This window comes from Blennius ocellaris (assembly GCF_963422515.1).
Source record: "Blennius ocellaris genome assembly, chromosome: 12".
Taxonomy (NCBI): domain Eukaryota; kingdom Metazoa; phylum Chordata; class Actinopteri; order Blenniiformes; family Blenniidae; genus Blennius; species Blennius ocellaris.
The window spans coordinates 25185034-25200498 of record NC_137661.1 but is presented as its reverse complement, the minus strand read 5'-3'; the positions used below and the strand labels follow the sequence as shown (position 1 = coordinate 25200498).

General features: G+C 40.3%; 1 protein-coding gene across 2 annotated transcripts; it reads left to right on the top strand.

Annotated features, from left to right (window-relative positions):
- Positions 1 to 586: 586 nt before the first annotated feature.
- LOC308137423 (alanine aminotransferase 2-like) lies at positions 587 to 10617 on the top strand. Of its 2 annotated transcripts, none has more exons than XM_080506097.1 (11): positions 587 to 671; positions 4785 to 4874; positions 4981 to 5089; positions 5927 to 6060; positions 6666 to 6909; positions 7152 to 7231; positions 7321 to 7457; positions 8669 to 8843; positions 9350 to 9505; positions 9652 to 9764; positions 10197 to 10617. In XM_080506097.1, exons 1-11 carry the CDS (start codon positions 612 to 614, stop codon positions 10282 to 10284), a joined length of 1386 nt encoding a protein of 461 aa, XP_080362223.1. In that variant the 5' UTR covers positions 587 to 611; the 3' UTR covers positions 10285 to 10617. The 2 variants fall into 2 exon arrangements, with proteins under 2 accessions (XP_080362223.1, XP_080362224.1); XM_080506098.1 differs by having other exon boundaries at positions 595 to 828.
- Positions 10618 to 15465: the final 4848 nt, after the last annotated feature.

Genomic DNA, 15465 nt, shown 5'->3' with positions numbered 1-15465 from the left:
GGTTAAGAAACACAGTAAACAGTGGAAGTAGTAAATGAAGAACTCAATAAAATAAAACATGGGTTTAATCAACATAAATTAGTCCTCGATATTAAAAAAAACTAAATATATAATATTCAATGACAAGAAACACTGTTGATGTATCAATAAAAATAAATGGGATGGACTTTCAAAGGGTTAAAGAAATATAATTCTGAGAAGTCGTCATCAAATGGAAGTCATATATATTATACAAAGGGGAAAAATAGCAAAGGTCCGGGAAGAAGATGGCGTCCCCCGTCCCCCACCCTCCGTCCCCCATCCCCCGTCCTTTGTCCCCCGTCCCCCGTCCTCTGCCCTGAGTCGTGGCTGGCTGGGAACTGGACGGGGTTCCAGGTGAGCCTGGACTCTAAAACCAATCAATAATTTTCAAGAAGGTTTTGGCACAAACTGTGATACACAAACGTTTCCCAACACGCTAAAAAACCCCGCCAAAAATGACTACATGAGATTAATGGTTGAACTCGTCCGTCCTGTTCTCGCTCCAGGCATGCCAACACAAACGTTTCCTCGCCTGCAATTGCTTGCTCGTCTATCCTCCGCTTGAGCGCGACGTCCTCGGTCGCACGGAGATGAGCTCGACCCTGCAGGTGAACCCGGGGGTGCTCGGGATCAGACCCCCCACCGGCCTGGTGAGTCCCTGCTGCCATTGGCCTGAATGCATGAAGCCTCCCGGGTCCTGCAGGAATTTGGTGTCCAAACATTTTTCTTATTAGATGCATGTGTTGTATCATCGGATTACAATAACTCGCCTCGGCTGAAAATGTGGCGAATTTCCAACTTTACCAGGTAACGTCAACCGTAATCCCGTCCCTTTGATGCTTAGGGTTAGGGAAGCACTTTTTTTGTTATAATTTTAATTTAAAATACATCCTTTTATGCTGTACAGAAGCGAAACCCGTGAACTTGATGCATAAGTGTGTATGTGGCCTTTGATATGTTTGATATGTTGCTGTTGGGATTAAAATAATCTTATTTAGTTGGCAGAGTTTGTGGGAATACTCACGTTGGTTATCTGACTAAAAGTACAAAAAGGTGTCAAAAATAAATAAATCTCAAAGTCGTCTCAATAGCATGCGCACACACTGTTAAAATGACACTGCGTTGACTCAATGTGATGATTAAATCGCAAACATTTCACTATAAAAACATTTTTTTAAATATATTTAAAAACAAACATTATATGAAACACTATAAGAATGTCGAATTTCTAACAAAAAATAAATAAACACATGAACAAATGACTGAAAAGCACAGTTAAAAAAAATGACAGTTGCCTCCAGTGGATCAGCCAGACAAGCTGAAACAAGTTTATTTATACAGTACAAGTTGTTTTCGAGGCAATTGAAAGTGGTTGACCGCCACACAAACAAAAACATAAGATGAAAATGCATAGGAACATAAACACACTCATTCATTAATTACAGTTCCTCCACAGGAAAACGTGAAAATATTTAAGCACCCAGTTGTAGCTGTTGATGTACATCTCTGACAACGGGTCCGTTTCACGAAGCAGGTTTAAGAAGCCATGGGCTTAACACCGAGCTCTGAATTGAGTTACACTGAGACAGAAAACGCGGAGTTTTCGGTTTCACGACGCCGGATTTTGATCAGTTTGATGAACTCGGAGTAGTTTCACCTGGAGTCAAGCGCGTGCACCACGACTCTAAAAAGACCGCATCAATGGAGCCCCGATTCAACGAGTCACCATGACAACTGAGACGCGGAGGGCGGAGTTTTTGACGCCAGTGGAGCAGGAAGTATTGATCCGATCATATGGCGAATATGAACATATTAAAAAAAAAAAATGCAACAGCGCAGCGGCTGCTAAAGAGAGGGAGGCGGCGTGGAAGGAGATTGCTGCTCAAGTGAATGCGTAAGTTCAAACGTCTTTGTCATCGCAACATTATTGCAAGGGAATACTGCTTGATGGGAGCTTATTAATTTATTTCTTTTGGGTGCAATTCCGCGGGGGAGAAGCGCTCTTGGCAGCAGCTGAAAGTGAAATATAAAAACATTTTCCAATCGGGTAAGACCGCTGCCAATTTAATTGTTAATCAATACATTTCTTAACGTAATTTCGATCATGTGTGACATTGTACAGTAAATATCAAGTGGCCATTTGACTGTGCAGGTGTTTTATTCCCAACATAATGCTGTTTTCAAACACATAAATGTCTTCTCACCCATATCATGTGCTGTCAAATAATCAAGGCTAAACTAAGACAGACTTTACTCAGCCAACAGAAAGAAGGCAGATGCCTGTAAAACGGGTGGTGGCCCAGCACCTCCACCTTTAACAGAGGCAGAGGAGCCCTAAGCCAGAATGTTGGGAGGCCAGTGGCTGAGGGAATCCCTGGAGGAGCTCCTCTTCAGAGCTCACCCCTCAAGATACCACTTCCTTCATAATATATAATATGCCGAGGCCTATATATCTCTTTAAGCCTCCTTTTGTTCATCTTTATTTACCCATCATGTCTTTTTTTTGTCACCCAACAGATTGGGATGGTGCTCTCTGCCTGCTGGACCCCCTCATGCCACAACAGACCTTGTAAGTAGGCAACACTCAGTAGGCAAAACTACACAAAATGGTAGTTTAAATATACTGAAACATATTCATCTAGGATGAAGAGTACAGGAAACCCTGTCTGCTGCCTTTACAGAGGAGGATCCACAAAGGCCTGTAGAGGTATGATAGTTCTCATCCCGTTTACATTTCTGAAACATTGTGGTGGAATAAAGAGTGATATTTTGTCTACACTGAAGTATTGACACATTATCATCCTTTTTAACAGGGCATGGCTGGGCAGCAGCAGGAGGGTCCCTCAACATCCACTGCAGGGACTGACAGTGAGACAGATGTTCAGTAAACACCAGAGGTTCATTCTGTGGAATTCATGTCCAACTGTAATAATTGAATGTCCTCCTTATGTCTTCCCAGTTATCTGTAAAACAGATCTATAGACTCCACCTGCTCCAGAAGATGGAAAAAACTGGAGCACAAGTTAAGGGTGGGTGTACAGTCCCAGGTGAATTATACTAACTACTAACTACATTAACTAAACTAGCGCTTGTATTTGTAGGAAATAAAAAAGACCAAATGAATTGTGCATCATGTCTTTATTTGGTGGTGGTGGTGGTGATCAGACCCCGAAGTGATGATGGCATATGGTGTCTCTGACAGCTCTGCCATTTACGAGGAAACGCAGCACAACACACAATATCTGCTATGACGTCAGGGCAAGGCTCAGCTGGTGATGTTGCTAATGTACAGAGCGATTAAACTGTGGATGTACATAATGGTCTCGGCAGTAAAACGGTACCGCTCAAAAAGGAAGGTGTCTGCAAATGCCAGTACATCTATGCGCGGTCTGATGATGCGAATATTATCTGCGAATATGAAATTCTCGGCGAAGTAATGCTGCGCCTTCATCAATCGGATCATTATCAAAAGCACATTCCATATTGACGGAATACAGTTGACGTCTAATTTGCCTCGGGAATAAGGCACTGCAGAACTGTTTCACCAAAACTCCCCCGCTGAATGAGGAAATGAAATCCCGTGTCCGTCTGAAAGGGGGCGGAGCCAGAGCAAAACTCCGTGTTCACTGACAAAAACCTGCTCCCGACCAGGTTAGTTCTAGAGCGTCTGTTGCCCCGGTAACTGACCGGGAGTTGACGTTACACCGCTTCGTGAAACAGGCTTGAGTTACCCCGCTTCCTCCGGTTTGAGTTACCTCCCTTTGTGAAACGGAAAATCCCGCATTTCCCTCAACTCGGTGTTCAATAACCTGGGGTAATCCTTAAACCTGCTTCGTGAAACGGACCCAACACCTTCCCGAGGCAAATTAGTTGTCGTACTCACACAAACAAGTATCTCCAGCATTTAAATTTCACACAACATGCCCGGGTTTGCTGACATCTTGTGTTTGTGCAAAGTCTGGAATGTCCCCGAGGCGTTGTGTGTGTTTGCACTCGCTGTCGCCAGGTCGACATCTGCAACTGAAAAAAACAAAACAAAACAATCCAACGATCAGTTTCACAACATTTCAGATTCTTTCTTCTGAGAAAGAGAAAGTTTTTTGTTGGGTACCACTGTGACCGATGCCTCCCAACACATTAAACTGCATTGAAAAGTATTTGCTGGGTTTTATTTTCTGTGTAAAAAAAACAAAACAATAACCCAACAAACATTTGTACCATGACGTCCAATGTACATTTATATTTGTTCAAATTGATTTAATTACATTGATTTTTTTTTTTTTTTATTGTTCAGGAATCAAAATGCTGAGTGTTATAAAAGAAGTTTAATGAAATCCAAAGTGTAACATGTGGTCAATAATTTAAAACAACAATGAGCCCAAGACTTCAAAGCGTTTAGTATTACATCATGGGGCAGGCAAAATATTGTCACTTTATTACATCACAAAGGGAGTCAATGATTTATGGTTTGAACTGATTCCGTTTGAATAACACTGAAAGAATGACTTCTAAAAGTTTGTACTATTTGTTTATAGATATGTTTATTTACAGTCTATAGCATTTATGTGAGATTGCCGTTGCCCAAGTCATTTATAGTCTTCTGTTCTCCACACACACACACACACACACACACACACACACACACACACACACACACACACACACACACACACACACACACACACACACACACACACACACACACACACACACACTGAAATAAACTGAACTTTTAAAGCTCATAATGTCCTTCCTCTCCTCAGGGTGAAACTAAACTCTTCAGCACTGTGACTGATCTCAGCTCAGCAGATCTACAAAGGACGGGAATGCCGCCTCTGTCGTTTGCTCGCCAGGTTGTCTTCTTACTTTTTAATTGACCGTCTGTTTGCAGTTGTGTGTGTGTGTGTGTGTGTGTGTTGGTTTTCATTGGATTACTCATGTCCTGGTTAATCCCTGCAGGTGTTGGCAGTGTGTCTTTACCCGGAGCTGGTGGAAAACAACACCCTCCCTCTGGATGTGAAGCAGAGAGCACAGACGCTTCTGGGTTCCTGCGACGGAGGAAGTGTGGGTGAGACCGGAAGGACAAACGTTTTTATATTATAAGACTTTGTTTACCTTGTTACCTGTGTCTTAATAAAGCGCTTCCCTTATTTATTCTGCTTTTCATGCGTTTTTTTAACTCAGTGATTCAGCCCAAAAAGTGCTCCTTCAAATTTGTCACAGATTAATTTTGATTGATTGCAGATTCATTTGAAGTAATGCAGCTTAATTGTAAGTGATCCAGATTAATTTAATTAACTGCAGGTTAATTTGAAGTGATGCAGGTTAATGTGAATTAATTGCAGACTAATGTGAAGTGATCCAGATTAATTTTAATTAATCCCAGATTAATTTGAAGCGATGCAGATTAATGTGAATTAATTGGAGATTAATCTCAGATTAACTTGAAGTGATGCAGATTAGTTTTATTTAATCACAGATTAATTTGAAGTAATGCAGATTAATTATAATTAATTGCAGGTTACTTTGAAGTGATGCAGGTTAATTTGAATTAATTGCAGATTAATTTGAACTAATGCAGATTAATTCAAATTAATCACAGATTAATTCGAAATGATCCAGATTAATTTGAAGTGACGCAGTTCAGCTCTTCCTCTGCTCATGCAGAAATGTGTTATTTCTATGTTGGGTGTGTAGAGCTTCTCCGCTCATATTGAAACTTAAAGTTCATCCAAAGAAAAGGATGTCAGGGGTTTTAAAGTATTTCACACTCTGCTTTCATGTATTTCTTTTTCTTCCTCGTAAAGCACTGTGACTTACCTGAGGTCTGAATGGTGTTCTCTAAATACATTCGCCTTGCCTTGCCTTGCCTTGGCGGCCGGTCTGTCTATGTATTCTGTCTCAGGCTCCTACCCTCCGGCCAACGGAATCCCAGAGGTCCTTAAAAGTGTGGTAGAGTTCATCAGGAGGCGAGACGGTGGAGTGATGTCACATCCGGATGACATCATCTGTTGCACTGGCTCACAGCATGCTCTGCAGGTCAGCCGATTGATGTTTTTCTATCCGAGTGTCTTTAGATTATCCATCACTTTGCAAAATGTCAGTGAATAAACAGTAATAGTGACGTAAGATATACAGTCTCAGATATTTGACAATATTTAACACCTCCATCAACAGTTATGCCCTGATGCAGTTAAAGTATTACTGTTTTTCTCACTACAGTTGAAAGAGGTCATATTATTATTTATTATATTATTCAGCTTTTCAACACTTTGTAAACATTGTATTCAAAGTTTATTCCCCCCAAATTCAGCTTTTCCTTGATTTTCCTCTTATTAGAATATTGGATCATAGGAGCTGCATTCAGAATCTGCTGTGTCTGTGTGAGCTGGACTGGCTCCGCCCACACACGCCCATCTATGGGAAGAGGAGGAAGTACTTCCTCTCGTGGCGCCATGTGCCAGAGCAGAGCTGCCTGATTGTGGGAGGAGTCAAAGGGGAGGAGCCTACCTTGAGTGTGATTGGCTAACACACTTTAAAAAAAACAAAACTGGAACAAGTCAGGGAAAGTCAAAATTTAAAAAGCTGCCTCTGCTTAGTTTTTCTCACATTATCTTGGTTAAATTTTTTTTTTTGGGTGTCAGCTGGTGTTGCACCTGATGTCCAGCGGGGCGGGCCGGACTCAGACCGGGGTACTGACCCCGGCGCCATGTCCTCACACTCTGCCCATGCTGCTGGATGAGACCGGGGTGAAGCAGGTGGCGTACCGGCTGGCGGAGGAGCGAGGCTGGGCCGTGGACCTGGACGAGCTGCACCGAGCCCTGCAGGCCGCCAGGGGGCACTGTGAGCCGAGAGCCATTTACATCAGCAACCCTGGAAACCCCACAGGTAGAACGAATGTCTGTCTTTTTTTAAACAATAAAAATAGCAAGAACAATAGAAAACAGTCTCTGACAGCAATATAATAATGAAAAACTGCGAATGTAAAGTAAAAAGTAAACAACAAAAGAAAAGAGGAAAAAAAATAATAATTAAATTAAACATGAATAGGATAAGTAATAGCAATAATGATTTTAGAAAATAACTAATCATTTCACATCCTTTTAAGATGGTTTGTCTTTTCTTGCTAGGTCATGTACAAGACAGGAAAACAATGGAGGAAATTATTCGATTTGCTGCCAATGAGCATCTCATCCTGTTGGCCGAGGAGGTGAGTGTAAATCACACAAGTAACCCTTTCTGTAGTTTAAATTAAAGAATCAAATAAAAAAATGTCCCCACGTCTTCGTTCTTCCTCAGGTGTACCAGGACAGCGTGTACGGGCCGGACAAAGAGTTCCTGTCCTATAAGAAGGTCCTGTTAGAGATGGACGCAAAGTACTCTGAGACGGTGGAGCTGATCTCCTTCCACTCAATTTCTTCGGTCTGCATGGGAGAGTGAGTCTCACTCTCCTTTATGTATTAAAACTAAAACAAACAAACGGGAAAAAAACCCAACAAGATTTGTAAATTTTTACCACTTTAAATCCTCGAAACCATAAAAAAAATGCTATCAAAGGCTGCTAATGTTCATTATAGGCGACTATTGCGCTGTAGTGCGTCGTAGCGGATGTTTGTAGCCGCGTTTGGGAAGACTTGTATTTCAGCACCAGTGAGGCCTGAAACAGGAGCTCGGCGAAATTGTAACTGAGTTTAGCTGGATGATCTGGTTGTCAGCGCATCTTGGAAGATTTCAAAACCAAAATAATTAAATAAAATACTGAGATAAACTACTGACAGAGGAAATATAACATTTTTCTTTTTTGTTTGTTTGTTTAGGCTACTGATGCTACCAAAGATATAAACACTAACACAGCCGCCATCTTTGGGGAGTTCTCTCGCTCCTGCTAAACATATAGAGTCCAGGCTAGAAAATCCACAAAAACATTCATAGCTCGCTTGCTAGCTCTATGACGTGGAAGACCCCCCCCCCCCCCCCCCCTTGTTTAGGCTACTGATGCTACCAAAGATATAAACACTAACACAGCCGCCATCTTTGGGGAGTTCTCTCGCTCCTGCTAAACATATAGAGTCCAGGCTAGAAAATCCACAAAAACATTCATAGCTCGCTTGCTAGCTCTATGACGTGGAAGACCCCTCCCCCCCCCCCCCCCACAATATTTTCTCCATGAGATTTCCACAGGATAGAACTTTCCCTCAGCTTTAAAATGAGGTATTGTTTGTGTTGTCGAATATTCTTCTGGATTTTCTAGCCTGTTTTGCATGAGCGGGAGACCTCCCCAAGATGGCGGCGCTGTCGGCTCGTCACAGGCGGCGCTGTGAGACATCTAAGTGTTTTATATCGATGGATGCCACCTCGCTACAGCAGATGCATGTGAATATCATTATTGGACATCTTTCATGTTGTTGTCAAGGGTTATACAAAGCCAAATAGCAGCTGATGCTAAAGCTAATGCTAACAGTTTTGTGCAGAAACGGCGGCGCTGCGTCTCTTTTTATGACAAAAAAAAATCCAACCTATCAACTCGAAATATCCAAGGAAAGTGACAAGGTACTGTGAAAAAATCTGACTGTAGGCTTCAAGAAATAAACTTCTCTCACTTCTTTTTTTTTTTTTTTCCCTTCCTCTTATTGATCGCGGCGCTCAGCGGCGGGCTGAGAGGAGGGTACATGGAGATGACCAACCTGGACCCGGAGGTGAAACGGTTTTATAAAAAGATGAAGATGAACTCCTCCAGCACTGTGGTTTTAGGCCAAGTGGCTCTGGAGGTCATGGTCAACCCGCCGGCGCCTGGAGATCCGTCCTATAGAAAATATACTCAGGTGAAGAAACCGAAACTTACAGATGGTTGATTTAAAAAAAAAAAAAAAAAAAAGGAATTTGAAATGCTGCTACTGGTCATTTCCGCCACTAAAATAGTAAATAGTTTTTTTTTCTGCACATGCTCAGTAGATGGACAATAAGAACAATGTTTCCTGGGACTTGGCAGTTTTATTTTGATAAACTTGGTCGTCTGTTTCATGTATGTGTAAACAGACATTGTTTACAAAACACTGCTGATCTTCAGCGATATAACAATCAAGATTAAAGTATAAATATTTCGAATATGCAGACGTTATATATTTAGCAACTTTCACACGTAATTTCACTCAAATTAACCCAATGGGTTCATTTCCAAAAACAAATCAACAGCACCCTCAAGTGGCACATCGGGGAAACGGCGTCATTTTCAAAACGTCGCCGTGGAAACGTGACGTGACGTGAATAGAGCCTAACTTAAAAATGGCGTGTGACATTTTAACTTATCTGCGGCCGTTTCGTCTCGCAGGAGATTCTCCGCAGGAAGGAGACACTTACCCACAATGCTCGGCGGGCGTGCGACTTCCTGAACAGGCTGCGAGGGATGAGCTGCCGGCCGGCGATGGCGGGAGTCTTCTTATACCCCCGTCTCCTTTTACCACCGCGAATGATCGAGGACGCCAAGGTCAGCAAACACGTATACCATTCGACATGTGTATGTTTTCAGGATATGATTAGTTTAATCATATTTAGTCCTTTAAAAAAAATTTAAATAAAAAAATTCTCAAAAATCAGAATATACAAAGTGTGTTTATTCTTGCATGCCTGCAGAGGTTGGGAGTGACGCCTGACCTGCTGTACTGTCGCTGGTTACTGGAGGAGGAAGGACTGCGTCTGGGTCCCGGTTGTGACAACGGACAGGAAGAAGACCACTTTCACATCAGGTGACAAAATAAAAATAAACTACCCAATGAGTCACATGACTCGCCGTGAGGCTTTGCCATTATATGAAGAAAATATATTCTGAACTATAAATTGAAATATTTAGTATTCTGATTGATTGGTTCATTTGGAATGATTAAATAAGGCTAATTAATGTCTGTCTCTGCGTTTCAGCCTGATTCTGAATCATAATTAAGAACAACAACAAAAGAAGCGTGGATCTAAAAAAAAAAATCACTTGTAAAATATATATGGAATTATGTATTGTATATTCATATATTATAATATATTGGGAAATACATAAGGAATTGCCGCTTTTCATATATTTATATTGAGAAAAATAGTTCAAAAGTAATGTTTTTTGGGTTGTTTTTTTTTAATCAAGGGCTTTGTTTTCATTTCTAAATGTGTTGTTGTGTGTTTTTACGGCTCAGATTGTGTGTTTTGGCTCCTGCTGCCGCTCTGGATGACGTCCTGGCTCGGATTGCTTCGTTTCACCAGCGACTGCTGGACAGATATTAACTGACCACGAGGACACCGAGGACACCGAAGACACCGACTCTGTGCCAAAAACCCCAAAATATTGCTCATCATGTCGGGGTTTGGTGATTCAAAAAGATCCAGAGTGATCTTTTTGAATCACCAAACCCCGACAACGGACGACTTTAAAGTCAGATATGATATAATAACAGAGCTGAAATGATGTTTTCGTGCGGACGGGGTTTTTCTCCCCGTGCAGAAGTGAGACCTTGGTTCCTGTGTACTCCTCCATCCTACATTCTTCAAGGAAACAACAACAAATCAAAAAAACAAACCAAGAATATTTTTTAAATAAATAAATTGGAAGTTTAACAATCCTCATCTTCTCCTGTGTCCTTAAATAAGTTCACACATTTAGTGAGTAGTAATATATTTACAAAGGCTTCCGTCCAACTAGAATCCTAGTATGTAGTACTTTTTTGACTTTAGGTTACCTTGGTTTGTTGCTCGGCCTTTTAGTTTAGTGGTTTTGGTGGTAACTTTTAGTTTTGGGGCATGTTTGCTGGAGTTTGAGCTCAAACTGGGACTTTTATTTGCGGGAATCTTTAGTGTAGCTTCATCTGGCCGCCTCTACTAAAACAACAATTCACTGGGAGCCAGACAATAATAATTAATCCTTCAGTTAAAATCCTTGTACCTTCAGTACTCAGGTCCCATTAGAGCCCGATTATATAACAACAACTCAAAGTGGAGCAACAACCTGAAAATGTTATAACTGGACAATAATGTAAAAAAAGATTGAACAAGAAAAATATAAACGTGATTTCAATATGTTTAATGATCTCACATTATATTATAATGACGACTGGAGAAGTAGATTATAAGACTAAAAATTACTTGAGCAACAGCAATCATACATAAATACTATAGACTGTATGTAGATATACGTATAAACAAATAATTAACATTTTTAGAACTCATTTAATTTTTTTTTTTTTTCCAAATTGAAGCAGTTCAAGTCAAAACCATAACTTATTGACTCACTTTACGATGTGATCAAATTAATACAATATTCTAGGTTTTTGGGCTCAGTTGCATTATCAACCAGTTATAACATTTTGTTTTTTTATTGCATCATATTTAAAAATTTTTAATTAAATCGGGACCCCTTATAATAAACTCACTGTGAAGCGGTGCTCAGGGCTGCCAGCAGAGGGCGCAGTCTGAACAGGCGTGGCGGAGCAGCAGCCGAGCAGCAGGTGAGCGGCGGCAGCAGCTGAAGGACTTCAACCACTGAGCCTCAGCCGAACAACCTTTATTATTCCTCCCATCACAGAAACAACGTGACGTCCAGGTGAGTACCAGCACACACACACAGTTGTTTGTTTTTGTTTTGTTTGTTTTTAATGAACATTTGACAGGTGTACAGACGATGTAGAGCAGGAAACTCCTTCGACCCTCCACTGCACCCTGTACAAGTAATTTAATAAAAAAAAAAAACTGAAGAAACCTCATAAGACTCAGTGTGAAATCCAATTTATTTGTTAAATTCTGTAATGATTAATTTTCTCAGACCGTTTTGTTTTGATTTGAGAGACTCGTGTTGCGCAAACTTTCATTTAATCTATCTGTCTATCTATCTATCTATCTATCTATCTATCTATCTATCTATCTATCTATCTATCTATCTATCTATCTATCTATCTATCTATCTATCTATCTATCTATCTATCTATCTATCTATCTATCTATCTAATAGATCATTACATACATTTTAAAATGAAAGTAAATATGTTTTCATATCTTTTTCACTACATAAAAAGCGTCAATTCCTTATGTATTTTCCAGTATATATTGTAATATATGAATACATTTATAACTTTTATTTTTTTTTATTTTAGCTGCCCACTTGTTTTTTTTTAAGGTTAATAAGGATTCAGAATCAGGCTCTAACAACAAGACAGACATCAGCTTTATGAAATCTTTTCAATCAACCGATAATTTCAATATGTAGAAATTGAAAGGCAGGACAAGTGTGTTTATAAGAGCTCCGTTCAAACACGGGCCATTTCCTGCCTCAGCGGGTTTTCTCAGCGTGTTTGGTCGTGTCGCCATGGTTACCAACGTTCACCCACACAGACCTTTAATCTGGTGAGAGCCTCTCGTCCCTCCGTCTTCCGGCTCAAATTCCATATGATCCACCGACTAGAACTACAGTCGTTCACACGGTTTGTGTTCCTCGGTCACTGGTGGTCCTGAGTGGGAACAACAAACTCTGGTGTTAGGGGCTCGTCTCCATGGCAACGGTTTCAAGTGAAAAAAAACCCCCGCAACTTTTTCGTTGCATTTTTTGGGACTAACCTGGGGTGCGTCCCGATAGTCCCTCCTGTCTCCTTTCCTATCCACGTTTCCTTCACCCCACGGAGGACGTCACGGGGTTAAGGAAAGGTGTTAGGAAGCTTCCGAAAGGAGTTGAGGAAAGACGATAGGAAGCTTCCTAAAGCAATTAAGAAAAGGCAATAGGAATCTTCTCTAAGGAAAGATGTTAGGAAGCTTCCTAAAGCAATTAAGGAAAGGCGATAGGAATCTTCCTGAAGGAGTTAAGGAAAGATGTTAGGAAGCTTCCTAAAGGAATTAAGAAAAGGCAATAGGACTCTTCTCAAAGGAAAGATGTTAGGAAGATTCCTAAAGCAATTAAGGAAAGGCGATAGGAATCTTCCTAAAGCAATTAAGGAAAGATGTTAGGAATCTTCCTAAAGGAGTTCAGGAAAGACGATAGGAAGCTTCCTAAAGGAATTAAGGAAAGACAATAGGAATCTTCCTAAAGGAGTTAAGTAAAGGCGATAGTAAATTTCCTAAAGGAGTTAAGGAAAGGCAATAGGAATCTTCCTAAAGGAGTTAAGGAAAGATGTTAGGAATCTTCCTAAAGGCGTTAAGGAAAGGCGATAGGAATCTTCCTAAAGGAGTTAAGGAAAGATGCTAGGAATCTTCTTAAAGGCGTTAAGGAAAGATGTTAGGAAGCTTCCTAAAGGAATTAAGGAAAGTGAGAATCGGCTGCACAAAAACTACTTTCCTTAGCTTAGTGAGAATTCTAACGCTCCTTATCATGGCCGCCATGGAAACACTTCGCGAGGTTAAGGAGAAGTGGATAGGAAAGGAGACAGGAGGGACTATTAGGACGCACCCCCATCTCTGTTATTCTTTGTGGCAGAGTTTCTGTTGTTCCCAGTCGCTCCCGCTTTGTCGTAGTTTTATTAACAAGTTGATCGTGAAGAAATTTCTTGGCTGGACTTGTTGCACAGGTGACATCCTGTCATCCTGTCATCTTGTCATCCTGTCATCCTGTCATCCTGTCATCCTGTCATCATCCTGTCATCCTGCTCTTGAATTGCACCTCCTGCAATTTACTTTAACTAAGCGGTGGCTCGGGTTGCAAACATCGTCGTCCCTTGTCGATGCATAATTAATCAGAGCCTGAACACATAAGTATTTCATACAGCCTCTCCTGTCGCAGTGTCCTGGACAAGGTGTAAGAGGTGCTGCCCCCTAGTGGCGCTTCAGAAGTGATCACTGGTTAACCTGCTGTTGTACGTCCCTTATTATAAGATAATGTAGACATCATGTACACAAAAAACATCCTCTTAAACAACATAACCGACACTTAAAAAAACCCTTTATTTCAGAAACAGTATTGAAAAGGAAAGAGGGAAAAAAAATTCAGAAACAAAATCTCTAAATTCAGAAAAATAGAGCTATTTTTTTTAATTGTTTCAGAAAATAGTATCTAATAAATTCAGAAAAACAGCCAATTTCAAATTTTTTCAGAAAACAAAATCTCATAAATTCATAAAAACAGTGCCAATTTTTAAAAGAAATTCAGAAAAAAATCTCATAAAGTCAGAAAATAAGAGCCAATTTTAAATTTCTTTCAGAAAACAGTGTCTCATAAATTCAGAAAGACAGAGCCAATTCTTTTTTATAATTTATTTGTGGCTCATAATTCTGGGATAATTCTGTCATCAATTTGGGAAAACAGAGTCGTTTTTTTTTTTTTTTTCATGTGAATGCAATACGCTTCTGTATGTTGCATAAGAAAACGTAAGAATGTTTTTTTTGTTTAAACTTTGCTTTCTGAAACTTTGTCTACTCTAAATATTATTGTCAAACTAATGTGACTGGTTGTGTTTTGTAGCTTGTGTATAAACCTGCGAGATTTAATAGCTTTTTTAAATGTAAATTTTTTTTAATTTAAGTTTTTTGTCATCAATATCTTCATGTTTGTTTGTCTTTGTTTTTAAATGAACAATTATCTAATTCATATTTTAACTTTTTGTGTTTGTGTTAATTCAGATTTGTTTTAATATGATTTAATTACATTATTAGGACATTTAGGGCACATGGTGAAAGGGGGAGAAAAACAAAGCGGTATATTGGTACACATGCAGTATAGGAAGGATCCATCTTTCTCTTTATTTCTTCTTTCCCTTCGCTTGATTGGATTTAAAGGATTTTTGTCAGACCTTCAGTGGAGGTTTTTGTACGGAGGGCCTATCAGAGGAAACAGGAAACTAAACATTTTGTCGAATTGAAACTTCTTTTTTTTTAATTAAAAAAAACATTTTAAATACAGTACAGTCATTCCTATCGGATTAAAACTTCACCTCCTCTCTCTGAGCTCTGACACAGAAGCTTGAACATCTGGATTTCCCTCCACGAGGGGGCGGTGTTGCACAGCCCATCGGTTCTCCCTCCATCACTGTGGAGCAACAGATGTGAGAGGAACACAATAACTTTGATATATTATCCCGAAACCCCTGGATTTGTCCTTATTCGGTCATGCCGCTGAAACTTTGTGCACGTTCCCTCACTTCTACATCTTTAACCTGCACCTCGGCTCCTTTTTTGTTTTGTTTTTGCATTTTTTTTTTCCTTTACCAATTCGCTCGCACGATTCACTGCCACTGCATTGGAGGTTTTTCAAGACGCACATATTGGCATATGCAGGTTTCTTCACCGTCGCCACGGTAACGTGGAAGTACTGAAACTTTGATGAAGGTGGTGGAAGTCGTGTGGGAAGCAGGCGGTCAGAAGAACAGTTTCAGATCAATAGAATCCACAGGCGTTATGTAAGAAGTTTCTTTTTGTTTCTTTTATTGTATTAATAAATGCAGTGTATGTTTGACGGGTCTGCTTTCAACCGGAGCTCCTTCCTCCAGGGTTCCA

Excerpts from the sequence above, each read along its gene's own strand:
- LOC308137423 (XM_080506097.1), top strand. The coding sequence starts at position 612 with ATGAGCTCGACCCTGCAGGTGAACCCGGGGGTGCTCGGGATCAGACCC. Across the intron at positions 6,910-7,151 it reads CAACCCTGGAAACCCCACAG|GTCATGTACAAGACAGGAAA; the intron begins GTAGAACGAATG and ends TTTTCTTGCTAG. Across the intron at positions 7,458-8,668 it reads TCTTCGGTCTGCATGGGAGA|CGGCGGGCTGAGAGGAGGGT; the intron begins GTGAGTCTCACT and ends CGCGGCGCTCAG.